At 44.0% G+C, this 20,191-nt stretch overlaps 1 protein-coding gene across 1 annotated transcript in view; it reads right to left on the minus strand.

The window, feature by feature from the left end:
* Positions 1 to 17,549, minus strand: part of NEK5 (NIMA related kinase 5) — a 61,115-nt gene extending 43,566 nt beyond the window's left edge. Inside the window, exons 1-3 of the mRNA XM_039236077.1 lie at positions 17,433 to 17,549; positions 8,165 to 8,261; positions 632 to 729 (exon numbers count right to left, since the gene is read on the minus strand). Coding sequence (XP_039092008.1) covers positions 632 to 729; positions 8,165 to 8,261; positions 17,433 to 17,549 — 312 coding nt within the window. The remainder of the gene's footprint in view (positions 1 to 631; positions 730 to 8,164; positions 8,262 to 17,432) is intronic.
* Positions 17,550 to 20,191: the final 2,642 nt, after the last annotated feature.

Below are 20,191 nucleotides of genomic sequence, written 5' to 3' on the forward strand. Positions count from 1 at the left end.
AGTGGCCTGTCCCATCCATCACACAGGCCCGATTCAGAGTCCCTTCCACACACACACACTTGCTGTCCCCTTCATGAGTACAGCTCCCAAGGGGGTTCCAAAGGAAGCTCAGAGAAGAAAAATGTGTTTGTACAAAGAGAGCACGGGAATTGAGGCCATTATTCTTCACCTTTTCTCTCCTCTTTCTTCATAATCGATGAAACTAAATAGCCAATTGCCATGAAGGCCTTCCATGCTCCCTAGCAAAGTGGGATAGCTATTTAAAAACAGTATACAAAGTGGTAAAAGGAGGAAGAGTAAAGTTATAAACACGTCACATTTGAAATGGCTAAGGAACATCCACGTTCACATTTTTTTAGCCGTAAAGATTTATCTCAAGGGCATCCTATGTGAGATTGTCCAAAAATACAACACTATCTTTTCTCAAAGTTCACTCTCAAAAAGAGATTCGATTTCAGTTCAATTGCAAACATGTTCTGGACTAAATCTATCAAGAATATTGATCCACTGTTTTATGGTTTAAATTTCTCTACCAGCAATATGCTGTATGTAAACACAGTCTATTATTTCTGGCACTATAAATCTAATTGCCCCTAATACAAATTAAAAAACACAATGGAGGTGTTTTTACCTGATCTTCACTAAATAACACTCCCCGCTGTCTATGGATCCTTTTCATGAGATCCCCTCCGTCACAATACTCCATCACAATAAACAGCCTATTGTTCTCTGTAAGAAAAGGCATCATTCATTACCTTTCATGTTCTCAAAGGTGGAGAATATAACAGAAAAATACAGTATATGATTGTTAAAAACTCTGGCTGTAGAATCACGATGGACTGGGTTCTCATCTCTCTTTACCACTTAGCTCTATGGCCCTGGGCAAGTTATTTAAATTTCTCTGTGCGTCATTATCTCCTCTGTAAGGTGGAGATAAGAATACAGACACTCCTCACAGGATTGTCGTAAAGGTTAAACAAGTTAATCCATGTCAGATGCTTAGAACAATGCCTGCATATAAATGAGAGTTCCATAAATGTTGATAATTATTATTAACGCATTCCTGCAAGATGTGAGAAATCTGCTGTAAAATAGTAGCTGTGAATCTTAGCCAAAACCCCAGGAAGAATTAATTAATAGACCTTTGAACCTGAGTATAACCTTTTATTTACATGGCACTTATTCAACTATGTTGTTGAGAACAAGAGACACTCTTCTCAACTGACCTCTGCCTGACCTACTTTCTAGAATAATGGGCATTCTCCATTCCTGCTGCTCACTCAGGGTTCCCAATGGTGGCCACTAGACTCTAGCATGCTCAGCTACCTCTGTTCCCCCTAATCCTCACCAAGATCCTTGGCTGTATTCCCAAATCTGCTTCAGCCAATTATACTTATTATTATAATTATTGCATGAACTGATGAAATATGAATGGAAAAAGAGAGATGTGATTATTTCTACAAAATCTACGTGGACTACTGTGGAGAACTCTGTAAAAGTGAGTAGCTTAAAAAAAAAAATGCCATCAACCTAAACGTTGGATAAGACAAGTGGAAAATAACCAAGAAAGCTTTAAAAAGATTGTGCACCCAGAGTATCTGTAAATTATGACTCCACTCTAAAGAAAAGAAATTGGCAATAAGAAATGGAAGGGAGGTGCCTATTTAAGAAGGATATTTAGAACTCTGTGCAATGAGCCCATAGTCAAAGATGAGCCTCGGTCTTATGTCAAAAGTTTGGCAGGTGGTTGTGTATTTATAGATGAAAATAAGTATGTGTGTATGATTTGCTGCTTAACCAGCCTTTCCTCTCAACCAGTCAGCTGCCAGCAGGGTTGTGTTAGGAAATGGCTTCTACTCAGTCATTCGCTTCTCCTGCTATTTAGTGGGGGTTCTCTGCAGAGAGTCCACGCTTGGCTCTTCTGTATTCCCTGCGCCGAGCACAATAGAAGGCACATGGAAGCAGCCTAATCAAGGCTGGTTAAGTGGTTTCATAAAAACATGTAAGGAACACAAAACTATGGCACAAAATCAGGCTTATAAGAAGGGTTTAATCTCCCTAGTGTTTTCCCCTGTAGTGACTGAACATCCACTAAATGCCAGAATCTCTTGCCAAATCGCTATCATTTGCTACCTCTCTCTTTCAAGTAGCTCGAACCAACTTAAACGTGGCCGTGAGCATCCTGACAGCATCTGCCCTCGGTTGTGGTTGTGTCTTATTCACAAACTCGGTGCTCCTTTCACGTAACACTTCGATGTCCACCTTCTTCTTAAATGGGACAGATCCATTCACTCATCAACAAACCTGCATCGAGGACATGCCAAGGAATGCACTACTGGGACTAAAAGGAAAATAAGCCATCCTTCCTGCATAAGGAGTTGGCCATATAGCTGGCAAGCCAGTGAGGATGCGTGAGAAGAGCTAAGTGGCAGTCTGTGCCCTGCAGGGCAAAGGGCACAAGAGACAGTTGAGGACAGACTTGAGGAGTCCAGGAAGGCCTTAAGAAGGTGTTTCCTGACACAACCTACTCACCTAGGGATCAGGTATTTCCAGGAACATACTACTTTGAGGAGAGCTGCTTTTTCTCACCGCTGAGTCATCGAAAGGGCTGCCATAGTGATGAAGGTATGGCAATCTCAAAACCGTGGAACAAAGTCAGGAACAGTAAGGAGAAAGGGTTCCATTTCACTCCCTTTCCACCAACTTACAACTCACCCGGCCTTAAGCTGGCTTTCTGTGCAAGAAATTAATTGTCTGGTTCAGAAGTAATCATGGCTGAGCCATCTTAAACAAACTATTTGGGTCAATGAGCATCATTTGGCTCTAAATATCCATTTCCCCCCCACTAGCCACTGTCAATTTCATATTTAAATGGGGTTAGAACTGTCTGGAAAGATCATTTATGTTTTCAGATTTTCCTTCTGTTTAAGCACAGTAGGAGGGAGGGAAGAGGTATAAGAAACGATTATTTTTCTCATGGTCTCCAATCCCATTGATGGACATAAAGAATATAATATACTGGCATTATAAGACAGCATATCATATGTCACAGGAGCAAGAATTTGGAGGTGCTCAGAGCAGAGGCAAGAGAGAGTCTTAAAGCACATATAATATTTGGCAATGCAGAGAGAAGGAAAAGGATGCTCTTAAAAGGAAGTACAAGACACGTTGTCAGGCCGTAGCTTCTGGAGCTATAGAGCTCATGGGTTATTGACCTTTCAAAACTCTTGAGGGGCACTGGGGCGCCTGGGTGGCTTAGTCGGTTGAGCGTCCGACTTTCGCTTAGGTCATGATCTCGCGGTTCGTGGGTTCGAGCCCCGCGTCGGGCTTTGTGCTGACTGCCAGCTCAGAGCCTGGAGCCTGTTTCAGAGTCTGTGACTCCCTCTCTCTCTGACCCTCCCCTGCTCACGCTGTCTCTCTCCCTCTCCTAGAATTAAATAAAAAACATTAAAAAAAAATTAAAAAAAAAAAACTATTGAGGGGCACTAATAGTGGGGACTCACATTAAGCAACTTTTCTATTGTCAAATTCCAACACTTAGAAAACAATATCTTTAATGAATTCATTCTAAACCACACTTTCAAAAAATTAGGATTGTATCTTACAGACACTGGCATCTCCTAATCGGTTGCTGTGGGCCCAGCAGTCCTGATATTACCGCCTGCATAATTTTTACACCTTAGCCAGTGTAACTTGCCTATGGTTGCCTTTTTATGTGTGCATAAGAGTCATAGAAGTAAGTAAGTCTATAAAGCCTCTTTTAATACATAGCAAATAAAAAATTATGATAAAAAAGCACTGTGTTATAGTTTAATAGACAATATTGTTTCTTGTAATTAACACATAATGGTGCATCTTATAACCAATGGCCTCTAGATTTGATGAAATATCATCCATTACTACCATCATTTCATAAATAAAAGTATTTTATTTTTTATTTATTTATTTATTTATTTAATGTTTTATTTATTTCTAGGAGAGATAGAGAGAGACAGCATGAGCAGGGAAGGGTCAGGGAGAGAGGGAGTCACAGACTGAAACAGGCTCCAGGCTCTGAGCTGGCAGTCAGCACAGAGCCCGACGCGGGGCTCGAACCCACAAACCGCGAGATCATGACCTAAGCGAAAGTCGGACGCTTAACCGACTAAGCCACCCAGGCCCCCTAAATAAAAGTATTTTAGCACCTCAAATCAAGGAGGGACACAGAATCAGCATAAAGAATAAAATACCCAGGGGGAGCCTGGGTGGCTCAGTCAGTTAAGCGTCCGACTTCAGCTCAGGTTATGATCTCGTGGTCCGTGAGTTCAAGCCCCACATCAGGCTCTGTGCTGACCATTCAGAGCCTGGAGACTGCCTTGGGTTCTGTGTCTCCTCTCTCTGTCCCTCCCCTGCTCATGCGCGCGCGCTCTCTCTCTCTCTAATAAATAAACTTTTTAAAAAAATATAACAATACCTCCTGCTAGTCTCCCTTGCTCATTGTACCCTACTCACACTGACTTCCCATAGGGCTCGGTGCCAAGTGTGAGATTCTGTACTACTTACAAGCCTGTGACTATTTCACGGATACTGGGAAATGCAACTCCCGGGCCAGAGGCAAAGGACTTTATTACTCTCGACAAAAGCAGGAGTCAGAGCTTCACGTTAGCGCTCATTCTCTGTGCCTCCCAATTCCACGGAGGTGCAACACGCGAGCCTAGACAGACACGTGAGCTGCAGTGGGCCACGTGACCGGAGAGGAGCACTGACCTTGAGGAATCTGCTGCATTTTAGTGAGCAATAAACAAGCCCGCTCAGCCTTGGGGGAGATGTCACTACAAACACAAGATGTAGCTGAGTAGACAGTGGTCAGGGCTCTGCATTCCTGGCATTTCCAGCAAGAGCGTGCAGAGCTGCTCAGGGCCCGGAGCACATTGCCTTTCCCCAAAGCCTCCTGGCCGGTCCTTTAACCCAGCTCTTGCCTCATGCTTTTGCAGTGGCTGTTGCCCTGGCCTGGAAAGCTCTTCCCCAGAGGTTAGCATAGCTCTCCAAGTCTTTGCTCAAATGCCCACCCTATTCTAAGTTGTGTCCTCACTCCTGCCTCACCCTATTTTATTTTGCCACGGCACTTATCATGTTCTAGTATACTATACAATGTGCTTATTAATTAGGTTTATAATTATTGTCCGTCCCTCCCCACCCTTTCCCCTGGGCCCGTGAGCCCCACAGTCGCTAGCAGGCAGGATTCTAAGATGGCCCCCCGTGCACACACCTTGTGGACTCCCTCCCCCGGAGGGAGGTACGCCCTGTACATTCGATGGGATATCACTCCCATGGTTATGTCACATCATACAGCAAAGGGGATCTTGCTGATATAGCTGAAGTCAGTAAACTCGGACTTAAAAGAAAAGGAGATTTTACCAGTGGGTTCGACCTAGGCACAGGAGCCATCCAATCCTAGGTCTAGAGGTCCGAGACAGGAAGTGAGAGATTCCGGGTGGGAGAAGGCCTATAGAAGGGCAGCTGGCCTCTAGAAGGCCATAAACACCCCAGTGAAGTAGATGAATTCTGCCAGCACTGGGAACAAGCACGGAAGAGAACTCTGAGCCTCCAAAGAGATAGCAGACCCAGTTGAGAGAGAGACTCTGAGCGGAGATGCCAGCAAAACCAAACCCAGACTTGTGATCTGGAGAGGTTAGGAAAAGATACATGAGTGTTGGGTCAAGTCACTGAATTTGTGGTCACTTGCTACACAGCAACAGAAAACAACAGTGGAGGGCATACTGGCCTATTTTGTTCAGCAATGATCCTCAAAACTTAGAACATGCCTAGCATGTAATAGGTACTTGATAAATACTTATTGAAGGAATTTAAATGGAATTAACTTAGCTATAGGAAAATCTCACTACATTCCCTTAGTATTCATATGTTACTTCATGCTTTCTATAGACAAACATGTACTGAACTAAAGCCATGGTTCTGTTCAGAGACAAGCTGTTGAGGGTAAACAAAGGCTTTGTCTCGACTCTGAGCTGTCCCAGGCTACAAAAGGCTTGGTGGCTTTCAGATAAGCTCCATGTTTCTTGTCCCAACAACCTGCAGGCAAATGCAAATGTCCTCATAGCTCTTATTTTCCTAAACACACACTTCAAAAACAAAAAATAAAGCTGCCATAAGAAAGTTTAAGCTTACAATATAAACAGACTCAGTAGAGGTCATTCATACTGTACGAATGACCCCTGATTTTCAAACAGTACCTGTGGCAATGGTCCTCAAATATCTACTTTGCATAAAGACATATTCCACTCTGTGAAAGAGTTCCTCTGTGTACTAATTCAGCAAATGTATTTTAAGCACCTACTATGTGTTAGATGCTGAAGACCCAGTGCTGAGAAAAGGATTCAATAGATCTACTAACTTACAGGGACCATCTTACACCAACTCATACTTGTAAACACACACACACACACACACACAAGTGTGGAGGTGCGGTACAAGGTCAGGAAAGAGGGCTCTGATGGGGACTGTGATCTCGGAGAAGGCCTGAGCGTAAGCAGGCATTAGCCAGGCAGAGGGTGTGACAGCAATAACCCAAAGAATGAGGAAAAAATGGTCTTCTGGCTTGTTGGGACTCAATGAATAGAAATGTAGGGCACTTTATTCAGAGGCTGCCCCTTCAAAGTTGTTCAAAACAACCCAACTCCCTGCTCACATGTACTGCTCAAGTCCCAGGAAGCCCTCAGAAGAGCCCTGAGAACTCTCACATGCCCACGAGTTGAAGAGGGGCCGCACTACTGTGAATGCAGAGGTTTCACTTTGTAAGAAACACGGGGCGCCTGGACGGGTCAGTCGGTTGAGCATCCAGCTTCAGCTCAGGTCACAACCTCACGGTTTGTGGGTTCGAGCCCCACATCAGGTTCTGCTGACAGCTCAGAGCCTGGAGACTGCTTCGGACTCTGTGTCTCCCTCTCTCTCTCTCTCTCTCTCTGCCCTTCTCCCCCTCAAAAATAAAAAAACGTGTAAAATATTGTAAGAAACACAGTGTCCTATACAGGGTAGAAGCTCCAACAGTAGGGGCTAAACAGTATATCTATGTACTGAGGTCTACACCCCCTATGGGTGCTTGAAGGCATCTAGGTAGCATTCCGGCTCCATTAACTACTCGGGACCTGTGAATTGAAGCACCCACCCCCGACGGGGGTGCTCCACGCAAAGCGTGCGCGGCCTTACACACACCTGACACACAGAACACGTGTTTGTTGTCTGTCTCCTCCCCCTAGAATGGAAGCTCTATGAGGACAGGACCTTCTGCCTGTTTTGTTCACGGTTACATTCCTGGCTCTCAGAACGATGCCAGGCAGAGAGAACACTCAATACAACTCTGTTCAGTGAATGAATGCTCTCCGGCCGATGCTCCTTTCCTTTCGTGTTTTTGGTTTGTACTTTTACCTCTGGGGCCAAGCGGTGGATTAAGGCAGAAGAGATGTATTCAGGCGTCCACAGGGAGGGACTTGCTCCCTTCGAGCTTCTCCCCTCTGCTCGGGCTGCCCGCTTGGCCACGTGCGAGGCTGCCCGCCGCCTCCCTGCAGCAGGCGGGACAGCGCACCGGTGGCCCCGGCACATGCAAGAACGCTCAGAGGCAGAACACCCCCCCTCGTGCCGCGGTGTTGGGGCCGCCGTGTCAACGGGACAGTGGGCCCAGGACAAACGTGAGAACAGGCCACATCCCGGCAGGGCTGTGACAGCGGTGGCGCAGCGGGCTCTGCGTCTCGCTCCTTTCTCGCTCTCAGGAGAACAGCGAACTCTGAATCTGGGCAGCTCCACCACCAGGGCCCAGACTTGAGCCCCTGACATCTCACCGCCAACGTGCAGTGTGAGAAACAGATGTGGAGTACGGGGGTCCCCAATTTAGGAGTTCTCACCAGACCGATCATTACCTGTCTGAGACGGTCGGAATTAAGGAGAGGCGGAAACACTTAAGAGCGAGCATAGGAAAGTTGTCTACAAAACCTCACTAGAGAAGAAAGAAAGTCAATGCCTCAAATTACCATTTAGGTAAACGGGGAAAACGAGTCTGTTCACAAAACTTAATTCATGCACAGTTCCCAGGAACGTGTCCCGTGTCCCTTCTAGATGTGTACGTGACTGCACTTGATTAAAACACTGGAAGCATATTGGAAAGTCAAACCTTGAAACGAACTGAAGAAGGTTACAATGTTGGGGTGCTTCATCTCTGCCAGAAGAATTACTTCTTTCTGTGATGCTTCTTTTTCTCGGCTGGGCATCTAGAGTATATTAAGAGAGAGGATAGTCTGTAAAGATAATTTGCTTTCAAGAACATGCCTTCTGCTGTCATCTGAAGTTTTTCAAAATTTCACTGGCTTCTAATGCCACTTCTGAAACTGATCTACAGTGGCAGGGAAAGACATTCCTAGAATTAGCAGAGCGGGTGTGTATCTAATCAATGGTTTGTCTGTGACAATCGTAAACAAGAAAATGAATATTTCTGGTGAAGGTGTGCCGTCTTAAAGGTTCAGTTGCATTGGTGCCATTGTGTTAATTATTTAGGCATCTAGAGGAAACTTATTTGAATATCTTTCAGCAGCAAAGACATTCGCTATAAAAATGCAATGTTTTAGCAGCAATCACTGCGGAGAAGAATCAAATGAAATCTTAAAGAAAAAAGTCATATATCACATCAATCAGACCAGTATGATGCTATATTAAGAGGACAACACTTTTCATTTGCAAATAAAAATTGTTCCTTGTGACTTCATTTCCGATTTAACGTATGTTCTCACTATTCAATGTATCATCTACGGACACAATTTTTCAATTGTGTTGGCGCCAGCGGCAGGGGCTACCCTTTGCTTTCACCTCTTCTTTCTCATTCTCAACCCTGTGACATGGCTTCACCTGTCACTTCCACCCTGGCTTCTGTCGTCTGCAGGTCACCAGTTCTTCTCCACTGCTCCCTCTAATGTTCTTCGACACTGGCCCACACATGATGTGGGAGTTCCCAAATTCCTCATCCTCACTAAGGTTTAAGACTTTTGTAAAAATTACCCTTCTCAATCCGAGCTTGACTGCCTCCTATCTGTGTGCCCTTGAGGAAGTCATTCAAATCTTAGCTTCAGTTCCCTCCACCCAATTAAACTGCACAGCTGGTACACATGGGCTTCACAACAAAAGAAACTGGGGCACCTGGGTGGCTTGGTCAGTTAAACATTCGACTTCGGCACAGGTCATGATCTCATGGTTCATGGGTTTGAGCCCCATATTGGGCTCTGCACTGACAGCGCAGAGCCTGCTTGGGATTTTCTTTCACCCTCTCTCTTGGCTACTCCCCTGTGCCCTCTCTCCCTCTCTCTCCCCTACCCCCTGAAAGAAATAAATGTTAAGAAAGAAAGAAAGAAAGAAAGAAAGAAAGAAAGAAAGAAAGAAAGACAGAAGGACAGAAGGAAAGAAAGAAAGAAAGAAAGAAACTGAAGTATTCCTACCAGCTTGATAGACTTGGCTACTCAACTACTTTAATTTTAACTACTATTTTTCAAAAGAACATTATACACCAAATCAAAAGGCAAATGTAGGTAGGTTACTGCATTTTTACAGTTAGGGAAAAATACGCAATATATGTGACAAATAGTTCTGTATTTATAATATATAAGGAGTTCTAGCAAATTAATAAGAAAAAAAGGCAAACCTGCCGATAGACATATGGCAAAATACACAAATGGACAACTCACAAAAAATAAAAACAAAAATTACTGATAAATAGAAAATAAAATATTCTTTTTTTTTTTAATATTTTTTATTTATTTCTAGGAGAGAGAGAGAGAGCGTGAGCAGGGGGGGTCCAGAGAGAGAGGGAGTCACAGACTGAAACAGGCTCCAGGCTCTGAGCTGGCAGCACAGAGCCCGACACAGGGCTCGAACCCACAAACTGCGAGATCATGACCTAAGCGAAAGTCAGACGCTTAACTGACTAAGCCACCCAGGCGCCCCTAAAATAAAATATTCTACCTCATTCAATAATCAAAAGAGCAAAGATGAAAACAATATTTGATATCCTGTCTCATCAAAGACATGGGCAAAGACAAAAAGAATGCTAATATGCAGGATTATCCATAAAGCAGCAAAATGACACTCACAGACTTCTGGTGTTAAGTATACAAACTGGTAAATTTTTTCAGGGAAGGGGGTGTTACAATATGTACTAAGAAACTTTTAAAACCCTCTAGAGTTTGACTTAGTAATTTTTCCAGAAATTTATCCAAAGAAAATAATCAGAAATGTGCTTGAGCCTTCTCATGTGGAAACCTTCATTGCCGTGTTTTATTATTAGTGTTTTAATTTTATTTTTTAAGTTTATTTTGAGGGAGACAGAGACAGTGTGAGTAGGGAAAGGGCAGAGAAAGTGGGGGAGAGAGAGAATCCCAGGCAGGCTCTGCGCTGTCACCACGGAGCCTGACGAGGTGCTTGAACACACAAATCACAAGATCATAACCTGAGCCGAAACCAAGAGTCCAGCACTCAACTGACTGAGCCACCCAGGTGCCCTTCTTATTAGTTTTTTAACTACTATCATAATACACACTTGTGATTTTAAAAAATATTTGAAGCCAGACAGACATGAACATGATGGAAATGAAACTTCCCCTTGTCTTCCCACTCATTCCACGAATTCTGATGTCTTAGGAATAATTGCTGTTAATTGCTAAACTCTTTTATAAATATTTTAATTTTTTTTTTTAAGTTTATTTATTTATTTAAAGAGAGTGCGCAGGACAGGGGGAGAGAGAGAGTGAGAGAATCCCAGGCCGGCTCCACCTCATCGGTGCAGAGCCTGACACAGGGCTTAAACTACAAACCGTGAGATCATGACCTGAGCGGAAACCAAGAGCTGCACACTTAACTGACTGAGCCACCCAGGCGTCTCAATTGCTAAACCTCTTTATTTAATGCACATATAGGTAAACAAGGGACATAATCTCTTTAATAAAAATGACTCATATTAGGGGAGCCTGGGTGGCTCCCTTGGGTAAGTGTCTTACTCTTGATTTTGGCTCAGGTCATGATCTCATGACCTGTGGGATCAAGCCCTACACTGGGCTCTGCACTGACAGCACAGAGCCTGCTTGGAATTCTCTCTCCCTCTCTTTCTGCCCCTCCCTCCAATTTCTCTCTCTCTCTCTCTCAAAATAAATAAATAAACTTAAAAATGACTCGTATTCTACATATTACATGGTATATGTAGAATTTTTATATTTATATTTATATAAATATAATATATAATATATATAAATATATATTTAATTATACCCCCAAAATCAAACATACATTTCTGAAAATAGAAGTTAAATGATGGGCTTTTTAACCTGCTATCATATTATGCAGTCATCACAAATCAAGGCAGCCAAGTGTTGTAGCAGAAAGAGCAGAGGGAGAGATAGAAGGATCGTGGAGCAAATCACTTAACATCTTTGAGCCTCAGTCCTTTCACCTACACAATGAAGCAAGAGATCTACCTTTAGGGTTGTTGTGAGGATTAAATAGGGTGATATAGGTAAAGTACCCAGGATGATATAACGTATAGGCACTCAGTAAATAGTAACCATTATCACTATTATTGTAAACATTTAATATTATTACATGAGAATGTTTTATTACATGAAAACATTGAATGACTTGAGAAAATACAGTATATTGCTAAGTATAAAAAGCTGCTATAGAAGAATGTATCTACCATGGCACCAATCATTCCAACAACTTATAAAGTGTTAATACATTAAAAATAGCCCAGAGGTGGGGCACCTGGGTGGCTCAGTCAGTTAAATGTCCAACTTTGGCTCAGGTCATGATCTTGTGGTTCGTGAGTTCAAGTCCCGCATCAGGCTCTGTGCTGACAGCTCAGAGCCTGTAGCCTGTTTCAGAACCTGTGTCTCCCTCTCTCTCTGCCCCTCCCTTGCTCACACTCTGTCGCTTTCTCTCTCTCAAAAATAAATAAATATTAAAAAAAAATTTTTTTTTAAATAGCCCAGAGGGGCACCTGGGTGGCTCACTTGGTTAAATATCTGACTTCGGCTCAGGTCATGATCTCATGATCTCATGGTTCTTGAGTTCCAGCCCCATGTCAGGCACTGCGCTGATAGCTCAGAGCCTGGAGCCTGCTTCAGATTCTGTGTCTCCCTCTCTCTCTACCCCTCACCCCCCACTCCTGCTCTGTCTCTGTCTCTCAAAAGTAAATAAAAACTTTTAAAAAATTTAAAAAATATAGCCCAGAGATGGGATGCCTGGGTGGCTCAGGCAATTAAGTGTCCAACTTTTGATTTCAGCTCAGGACATGGTCTCTTGGTTTGTGAGTTTGAGCCCTCCATCAGGCTCTACGCTGAAGGCTCAGAGCCTGCTTCGGATTCTCTCTTTCCCTCTGTCTCTCCCAGCTCACACGTGCTCTCTCCCCCTCTCTCAAAATAAAAACACTTTAAAAAAGGAAACCTGGAGAGAAATTCACCATAATGAATAGTGATGAAGAGAAAGGTTATAAATGATTTTTATTTTCCTCTAAGTGGTCTTAATTTCCCCTTTGGTTTTTTTCAAAAATTTCTACAATGAACATTTGATTTTATAAATGAGAAAATATACAACACATTTTTTGGAAGTAAGAATCAAAAGAATAGTGTGGCTAGCTGACTCAGTTAATAGAGCATGTGACTTGTGATCTCAGAGTTGGGAGTTCAAGCCCCACCTTGGGTGTAGAGCTTACTTAAAAAAAAAAAAAAGAATCAAAATAATATGCTTGGTAATGGTAGGATAATGAGAGAGAAAATATTAGATTTTTGGCACCTGTAAGAAAATAAGCAATTGAAGTTCTGGCATTTAGAGTTTACTGCATGGACAGGCATTGAAGATGTGAAAAGAAATATAGATTTCTTCAGCTAAGAAGTAATGAAAAACTACATTAGGGTAGAAAAGGGAGAAAGTAGTAATACATATTAATACTGGGACACAGGCATTGCTAGGCAAATTTAATAACATAAAGAGATATGAAAAAGCAAGAAGAACGAGGCCTAACATAACATTCTCCTTGGTGACGGTATGCAGACCAGGGTGGTTCATGAGAAAAAGGATGAAAGAAAATCAGTGCTGTATTAGAAAAATATGGTTAATTTTTTTATTATCCAAACTAAAGAATGGGAGAGACTCTATTAAGTGCATTAACATACATTCTTAAAGAGGATTCACCTCCCAAATAGTTTCTTCTTTACTTAGAATTACAGTGGTGTTATAATTCCTATGTACCAGGCTTAACAATAGAGTTAGAAGGCCTGAAAGTATCTATCCATTGAATTACTAAAAAAATTTTTTAATGTTTATTTATTTTTGAGGGAGAGAGACAGAGTGTGAGCAAGGGAGGAAGAGAGAGAGGGAGACACAGAATTCGAAGCAAGCTCCAGGCTCTGAGCTGTAAGCACAAAGCCTGACGCGAGGCTCGAATCCACGAACCACAAGATCATGACCTGAGCCGAAGTCGGACATTTAAGCAACTGAGCCACCCAGGCGCCCTTATCCACTGAATTATGTATCCAGTAACAACGTAGTGAATACCTACCAGAGCTGTGTGCAATACCAAGACGAGTAAGGCCTGGATTCTGCCTGCACAGAACACGCAGTCTAATAACGGGAAGAAGGCACAGACACACACAAACCCCCCAAAGCACATCAGAGTAGAAGGCAATCAGCACACAACAGCATGATGGATAAAAAGCTATGGAGTTTGCAGAGAGAGAGATTACTTTGAGTGGGAAGGTCCTGGAGGATTTCCTGGTGCTCAGCCCTAAACCAGTGGGATCTTGATGCTTGGAGACTGGCCGACAAAGACTCTCTTGAAAGAAAGAGCCCTGCGGGTGAGCACGGAGGCTAGGGTGCAAAGGGTGTGCATGTGGGGGGGGGGGGAGGGTGCTGGAAATAGAATGTGGGAGCAAATCAGGAAAAGTGTCAAAACTAATCTGAAGAGTGAAAGAATATGAAAGTACAGGGCAAAAATTACTCATAATCCCACATTCCACCTACATGATGGCAATCTAGGACATCTTCCTTTTATGTATGTGAATATATGTGTGCGGGTATATATATACCTAGATAGTATGTATTTTTACGAAGATTGCCTTGTACTCATACTGTTTTCCCAATTAGCAGAAGCCGTGATATTTCTCTTGTCAATATTTCACCTACAACATGATTTCTAAGAGCCGCTTCATTTTTCATAAATTATGTAACCAAAGCGTGCTGTTGAACATTTAAGTTGCTTTCTGACTGTACATCTCTGAGGATTTCCTCTGGGTTTTGTGCTGACAGCTCAGAGTTTAGAGCCTGCTTCAGATTCTGTGTCTCCATCTCCTATCTCCTTCTCTGCTCCTCTCCTGCTCATTCTCTCTCTCTCTCTCTCTCTCTCTCTCTCTCAAATAAATAACATATAAAAATTCAAAACTAAGATAGTTTTTTCTGCTTATACATATAATACAACTCATGGGGCACCTGGGTAACTCGGTTGAGCATCTGACTTCAGCCTAGGTCATGATCTCACTGTTCCCAAGTTCAAGCCCTGCACTGGGCTCTGTGCTGACAGCTCAGAGCCTGGATCCTGTTTTGGATTCTGTGTCTCCCTCTCTTTCTCTGGCCTAACCCCACTCATCCTCTCTCTCTCTCTCAAAAATAAATAAACATTTTAAAAAAATGTTTTTTTTAATTCTGACACTGCAGAAAAGAATGGTGGAGGTGAAATCCCATCATTCAGCAATAATCACTGTTAGTGTGTGTGCATGTGTAACATTAACAGTACACACACACACACATATACACCTACGTTCTGGTGGCCTGATTTTGTTTTCATCATTACAACATATTGCGGGCCTACAATACAAACAGGGCATGGATCCTTCCAAAGCTTTGATACACATTGAGGAGTTCCCTTCAGAATAATACCAATTTACCTTCCTACCAGTAGAGGGAGCCAGTGCCCACTTCCTCCACTGTTACACTCTTTCTAATCCTTCCCCAATGTATAAGAGATAAATAAATGTTATTTGTTGATTTATATTTCTTATTTTACTAATGAGTAAGTATAATGACTACTTATGTTATGGATTTTTTCCTTTTTATTCAGTTACAAAAGGCTAGCGCCTTTTAGTCAATACTTGGCAAACATCTTTGGGATTCTGTCAACTTCCAATGTATTCATGGTGATTTTGTCATACAGAAGTTTTCTGTTTGTAGTCAAAGATGACAAGCATCTAGCCATCTTTTCCTTTACGACTTCTGTCTCCGGGAAGGTGTGCAGACATGACTGGAGCATTATCAAACTTTTGCTATGTGGAAGTCCGAGCCGTGACGCCACTGGGGTAGCCCAGGGAATTGGCAAAAGGAATAAGACAAAGACAAGGGAGCGTATTTAGCAAGTAAGTGGGTGTGGAGGGAGAAAAACTCAGAGATGACCCCACAGTTTTGAGCCTGGGTATCACAAGGACACTAATGTCATGAGCACAGCATAGCACGGAGCAGAGACATGCAAAACCAGGGTGCTGGAAGGTATCAGCACTGGAGAGAGAGTTGTAAGTGTGGCCTGCTACCTGGTGAAGCCTGCAGTGAGGTGACAGCCCAGAGAAAGAGTGTCAGCAAAGAACAGATGGTTGGGACAGATAGAGGATGAGGAAACAGGGAGGACTGAGAAAGAGCAGCCAGATAAACAAAGGAGAGTGAGCAGAATAATGTTGCAGAAGGGAGCTTGGACAGGCCGCTAGAGTAAGAAGACACCTGTAGAAGTATGCCATGGAGCCACGAAAAGAGACTTATACTGGTAAATAAAGCATTTTCCCTGAGCTTTTTTTTTTTTTTAAGTTTATTTATTTTGAGAGAGAGAGAGAAAGCAAGAGTTGAGGTGGCACAGAGAGAGGGAGAGAGAATCCTAAGCAGACTCCACACTGTCAGTACGGAGCCTGACGTGGGGCTCGATCCCACAAACCGTGAGATCATGACCTGAGCCAAAGTCAGATGCTTAACGGACTGAGCCACCCAGGTGCCCCTCCACCTGAGCTTTCATGTAAGTTTGGGAAGTCCTTTTTTTTCCTTTGCAACTTTTAAGAATTGTGGTAAAGTCTATAGAACATAAGTATATACCATTTTAAATGTACAATTCAGTGGCATTAAGTACACTCACACTGTGCAACTTATGAAGTCCATTTTTTACACATTTGGGGATTTTTTTTAAGATTTTATTTTTTTTAATGATTTATTTCTGACAGAGAGAGAGAGAGAGAGAGAGACAGCGTGAGCAGGGGAGGGTCAGAGAGAGAGGGAGACACAGAATCTGAAACAGGCTCCAGGCTCTGAGCTGACTATCAACACAGAGCCCGACGCGGGGCTTGAACCCACGAACCGCAAGATCATGACCTGAGCTAAAGTCGGACGCTCAACTGACTGAGCCACCCAGGCGCCCCTAAGATTTTATTTTTAAGTAATCTGTACACCCAACATGGGGCTCAAACTTACAACCCAGAGATCAACAGTCACATGCTCTACCGACTGAGCAACTGAGCCAGCCAGAAGCCCCATTTTGCACACATATGTATGGAAGGTCTTCTGCTACCCTCATCCCTAAATCCTCCAGAAGGCAACCAACACAATTTGCCTTAAAATTAATTCTAGTGTGTGATGGGCACTGTTGTCCCAATATGTTTTGAAATGCACACATCACTAGAGAGGATGACACAAATGCTGAGAGGAATTCCACAAAAATGATTCCTTTTCAATGAAATCTATTTCATTAGTCTCCAAAATCATTCGACTAACAAAAGTACATTGTTTTCCTCCATTCATTCAAGCCCTTCCATAAATGTTTCTGAGCGCCTGTCATGTGCCAGGTACTGTCCTACAGGCTGAAGGAGACACACAATAAACACATGAAGAAGTAAATGAGCAAAGTAATTCTAGATCATTAAAAATGCCACTCAGGAAATGGGGCAGGGTAATAAGGAGTGATTGAGGGTTTGTTGTTACCTCGGCCGGCATGTTGCATCTTCATGGAGGGGACCTGATGACGGAGATACAGTCAGAGGAAGAGGAACACCCTAGGGCCAAAAAGTCGAGCAATGGAGGAGGGGAAATCTCACAGGCCTTGCAGGCCACCCTTGAATGCCACAGGAGCCAGATGTGATAGTCGTATTTTTCTTTTCTTCTTTTGTTTTCCCTTTCTTTCCTTTCCTTTTCTTTTTTTCTAATAAAATCATTGGTAGCTGTTTGGACCACGGACTTAGGAGTTTGAGCAAACTAGTAAACTGAGGCTTAAAGTTCATACTACACAAACAAACAAGCAAAAAAAAAAGCTTCCTTTTCATACCAAATTAAAAGCCAGCTGAATATAATGCTGAAAATGAACAGGAATGTGAACTTCTTCACTTTACCTTTGCAAAATCGATCTCCTTTATAACACAGTGCTGGCTATCTGATTTCCCTTTGGCCAAGAATGCTTTCCCGAAGGCACCTTCCCCAATGGCCTTAATCACATCGTATTTATCCATGGTCTTGAATGCACAGTGGCTCCTGAAACCAGAGCGATGAAATTTTATCATACACTGTTCAGAAACGTTAATAAAATCACGAAATCGATCGCTACAACGTTAAAGAACTTATTTTGCTAAAATTTTCCTACCCACCTCACCAAGACAAAGTTGAGTAACTTTCTTTGTGGCCACAGGAGACAACCAAAGTGAAACTGCTTTTTGGTGGAATCTGAGGTTGGACTCAGCTTTGATACACTGCAGTGTTGTGATCTTGGAGAAGTCACTTAATCTCTCAAAACCTCGCTTTCCCAATTCCTAAAATGGAAATAACAATTCCTGTATTTCCAAGATTGTTCTGAGAATCAAAGCTACACCACTTCGGGTCTTGGTATCTCTATAAAGCAGGAATCCGATCTTTAAAGCTTGCACAGTTTTACAGTTCAGCCCTTTTCAACGGAGACGTGCTGCCCCCTAGGGGACATCTTGGGAATTTGTGAAGGTTTTTCTGTTCTCTGCAGAGTTGGAGAAGTTCTATGGCATTTAGAAGTGGTTTGGGCCTGGGATGCTAATGTCCTGCGATGCGAGGGGCAGTCCTGAAAATAAAGGATTATCCTGCGGCCTTACAGCCTTAGCAAATCTCCACACACATTCATGTGCGTGGAAAAATCCGTTTATAATTACCTGCGGCTAGAACCAAATTCCATTTTACATGTAAATACAGAAAATTTTTTTTGCACAGTTTTAACGAACACTGAATTTTCGAGGAATGCAACTGCATGTAAAACCAAGGCTTGATTGCACTTTTTGTTTGGAACATTACCAAGAACCGTGCACCGGTGTAGAAAATCACGCCCCCGCTTGGCGCGCTGCTCCTAGTAGCCAAAACCTAACAGCGGGGGGTGGGGGTGTAGTCACCTTCAGGTGCCTCCCTGCCCAGGTGCGGGCCCTTGGCTACTTCACTACTTCTTCGAGTGTGGACAAACCAAGCCTTTGCAGACCGAAATGCAGACTTAGCTGTAAACGGTTTCCTTGCATTTCCTCTTACACTGCAGTTAGGGCATCATGCGTGAACAGGCAGGTTATGTTTTAGGTCATTTGTGCCAGGGTAGGAAGGGGGACGACTGGGTGGCATGGAGCTGGGTGGCAGCTCCGCTGCCAGGGGAGGCCTGGGACACCCGAGGATCGGGTTTTGAGGAAGTTGGCTGCGGAATCGGAACTCGAGGGCACCAGCGGGGTACCTGAGGGACCGCGACCCACCGCCCCGGCAGCACCGGTGGGTGGAAGCCCCCAGCTCTCGGGACAAGCCTTCTCCTTTAGGAGCCCTCGGGGAGGCGGCCGCCGGGTGGGCGGCCGAGCTTGCGCGCGGGCCGGAGCTCGGCGTGTTGCGCGTTGCCACGGCGACCGACGCGGGCCCAGGACTTGGGACGGCTCCCTTGCAGCCCCGGCCTACCCCGCGGGGGCTCCGTCCCTTCCCCTGCGGCTCCCGGGGCGCCGAGGACAGCTCGGGATAAGGATCCAGGGGGCCCCGCCCGCAGCGTACCTGTCCAGGCAATTCCGCAGGGCGGGAAGCGTCCCGGGGGAATCTGGGTCCCGGGCGAATCTGGGTCCCGGGCCCGCCCCGCTTCCGGACCGCCGGGGCGGAGCCGCGCGGAGCAGCTGCGGGGGAACTGTCTACGCAGTCCACCCCGAAGAGGGAGGGGTCCGAGGCCAGGGAGTTGGGAGACCTGGCCGCACCACCTTCCTTTGTCTTGGGTCAGGCCCCCTGTGCCGATCCCACCACACAAGCACACCGCTCCTCCGGTCTTGCGTACTAGATGCTTTGCATATATTTATCTCTGTTTGCAACAACCCAGCAAGGTTGTGGTCTCCCAGTTTTCCAAATGAGCTGAATTGAGACAGGGAGAGGTGTTGTTTCTTTTTTTGACTTTTTTTTTTTTTTTTTTTTTTTTTTTAGGGGAGAGAGAGAGACACACACACACAGCGTGAGCAGGGGAGGGTCAGAGAGAGAGGGAGTCACAGACTGAAACAGGCTCCAGACTCTGAGCTGGCAGTCAGCACAGAGCCCGACGCGGGGCTCGAACCCACGAACCGTGAGATCATGACCTAAGCGAAAGTCGGACGCTTAACCGACTAAGCCACCCAGGCGCCCCGGGAGAGGTTTTTTTGTGCAAGGTCTCAAATACTGTCAAGAGATTGGAGACTGTTTTGTCTACAGCTGGCGGCCTCCATGGGGTTCTTTTACAAAACTGGATGCCGCCCAGAGGCCCGCAGACAGGCTCCCTTCCCCTCCCCATCCCCCATTCCCGATTGCACACCAAGCTGCTGTCTAAAACCTTTCATTACGTGTCTAAGTAGTTGAAAAGGATGTAATTTCCAACAATTATAAATATTGACACAAGTAAAACATATCCAAAGGAATCTAACAACTACAGCAATTTGAAACCAACAATCATTCTTTTTTTAAGTAAGCTTCTTTCAAGAATCACAAAGTGGACATCATTTCTCTCTCTCCTTAAACTTATATGCCCATAGGTAATGTTTTTCTGCTTCAAAGTTATATTGATCACCCTATCATCTAAATGGAAATTTATATTTCTTGATCCGAGGCTTTTATTTTTTTATTGAATTATTAACATTACTAGTAGTATATAACTGGTAAA

This window comes from Hyaena hyaena, unplaced genomic scaffold, assembly GCF_003009895.1.
Source record: "Hyaena hyaena isolate Hyena2069 unplaced genomic scaffold, ASM300989v1 scaffold_106, whole genome shotgun sequence".
NCBI lineage: Eukaryota > Metazoa > Chordata > Mammalia > Carnivora > Hyaenidae > Hyaena > Hyaena hyaena.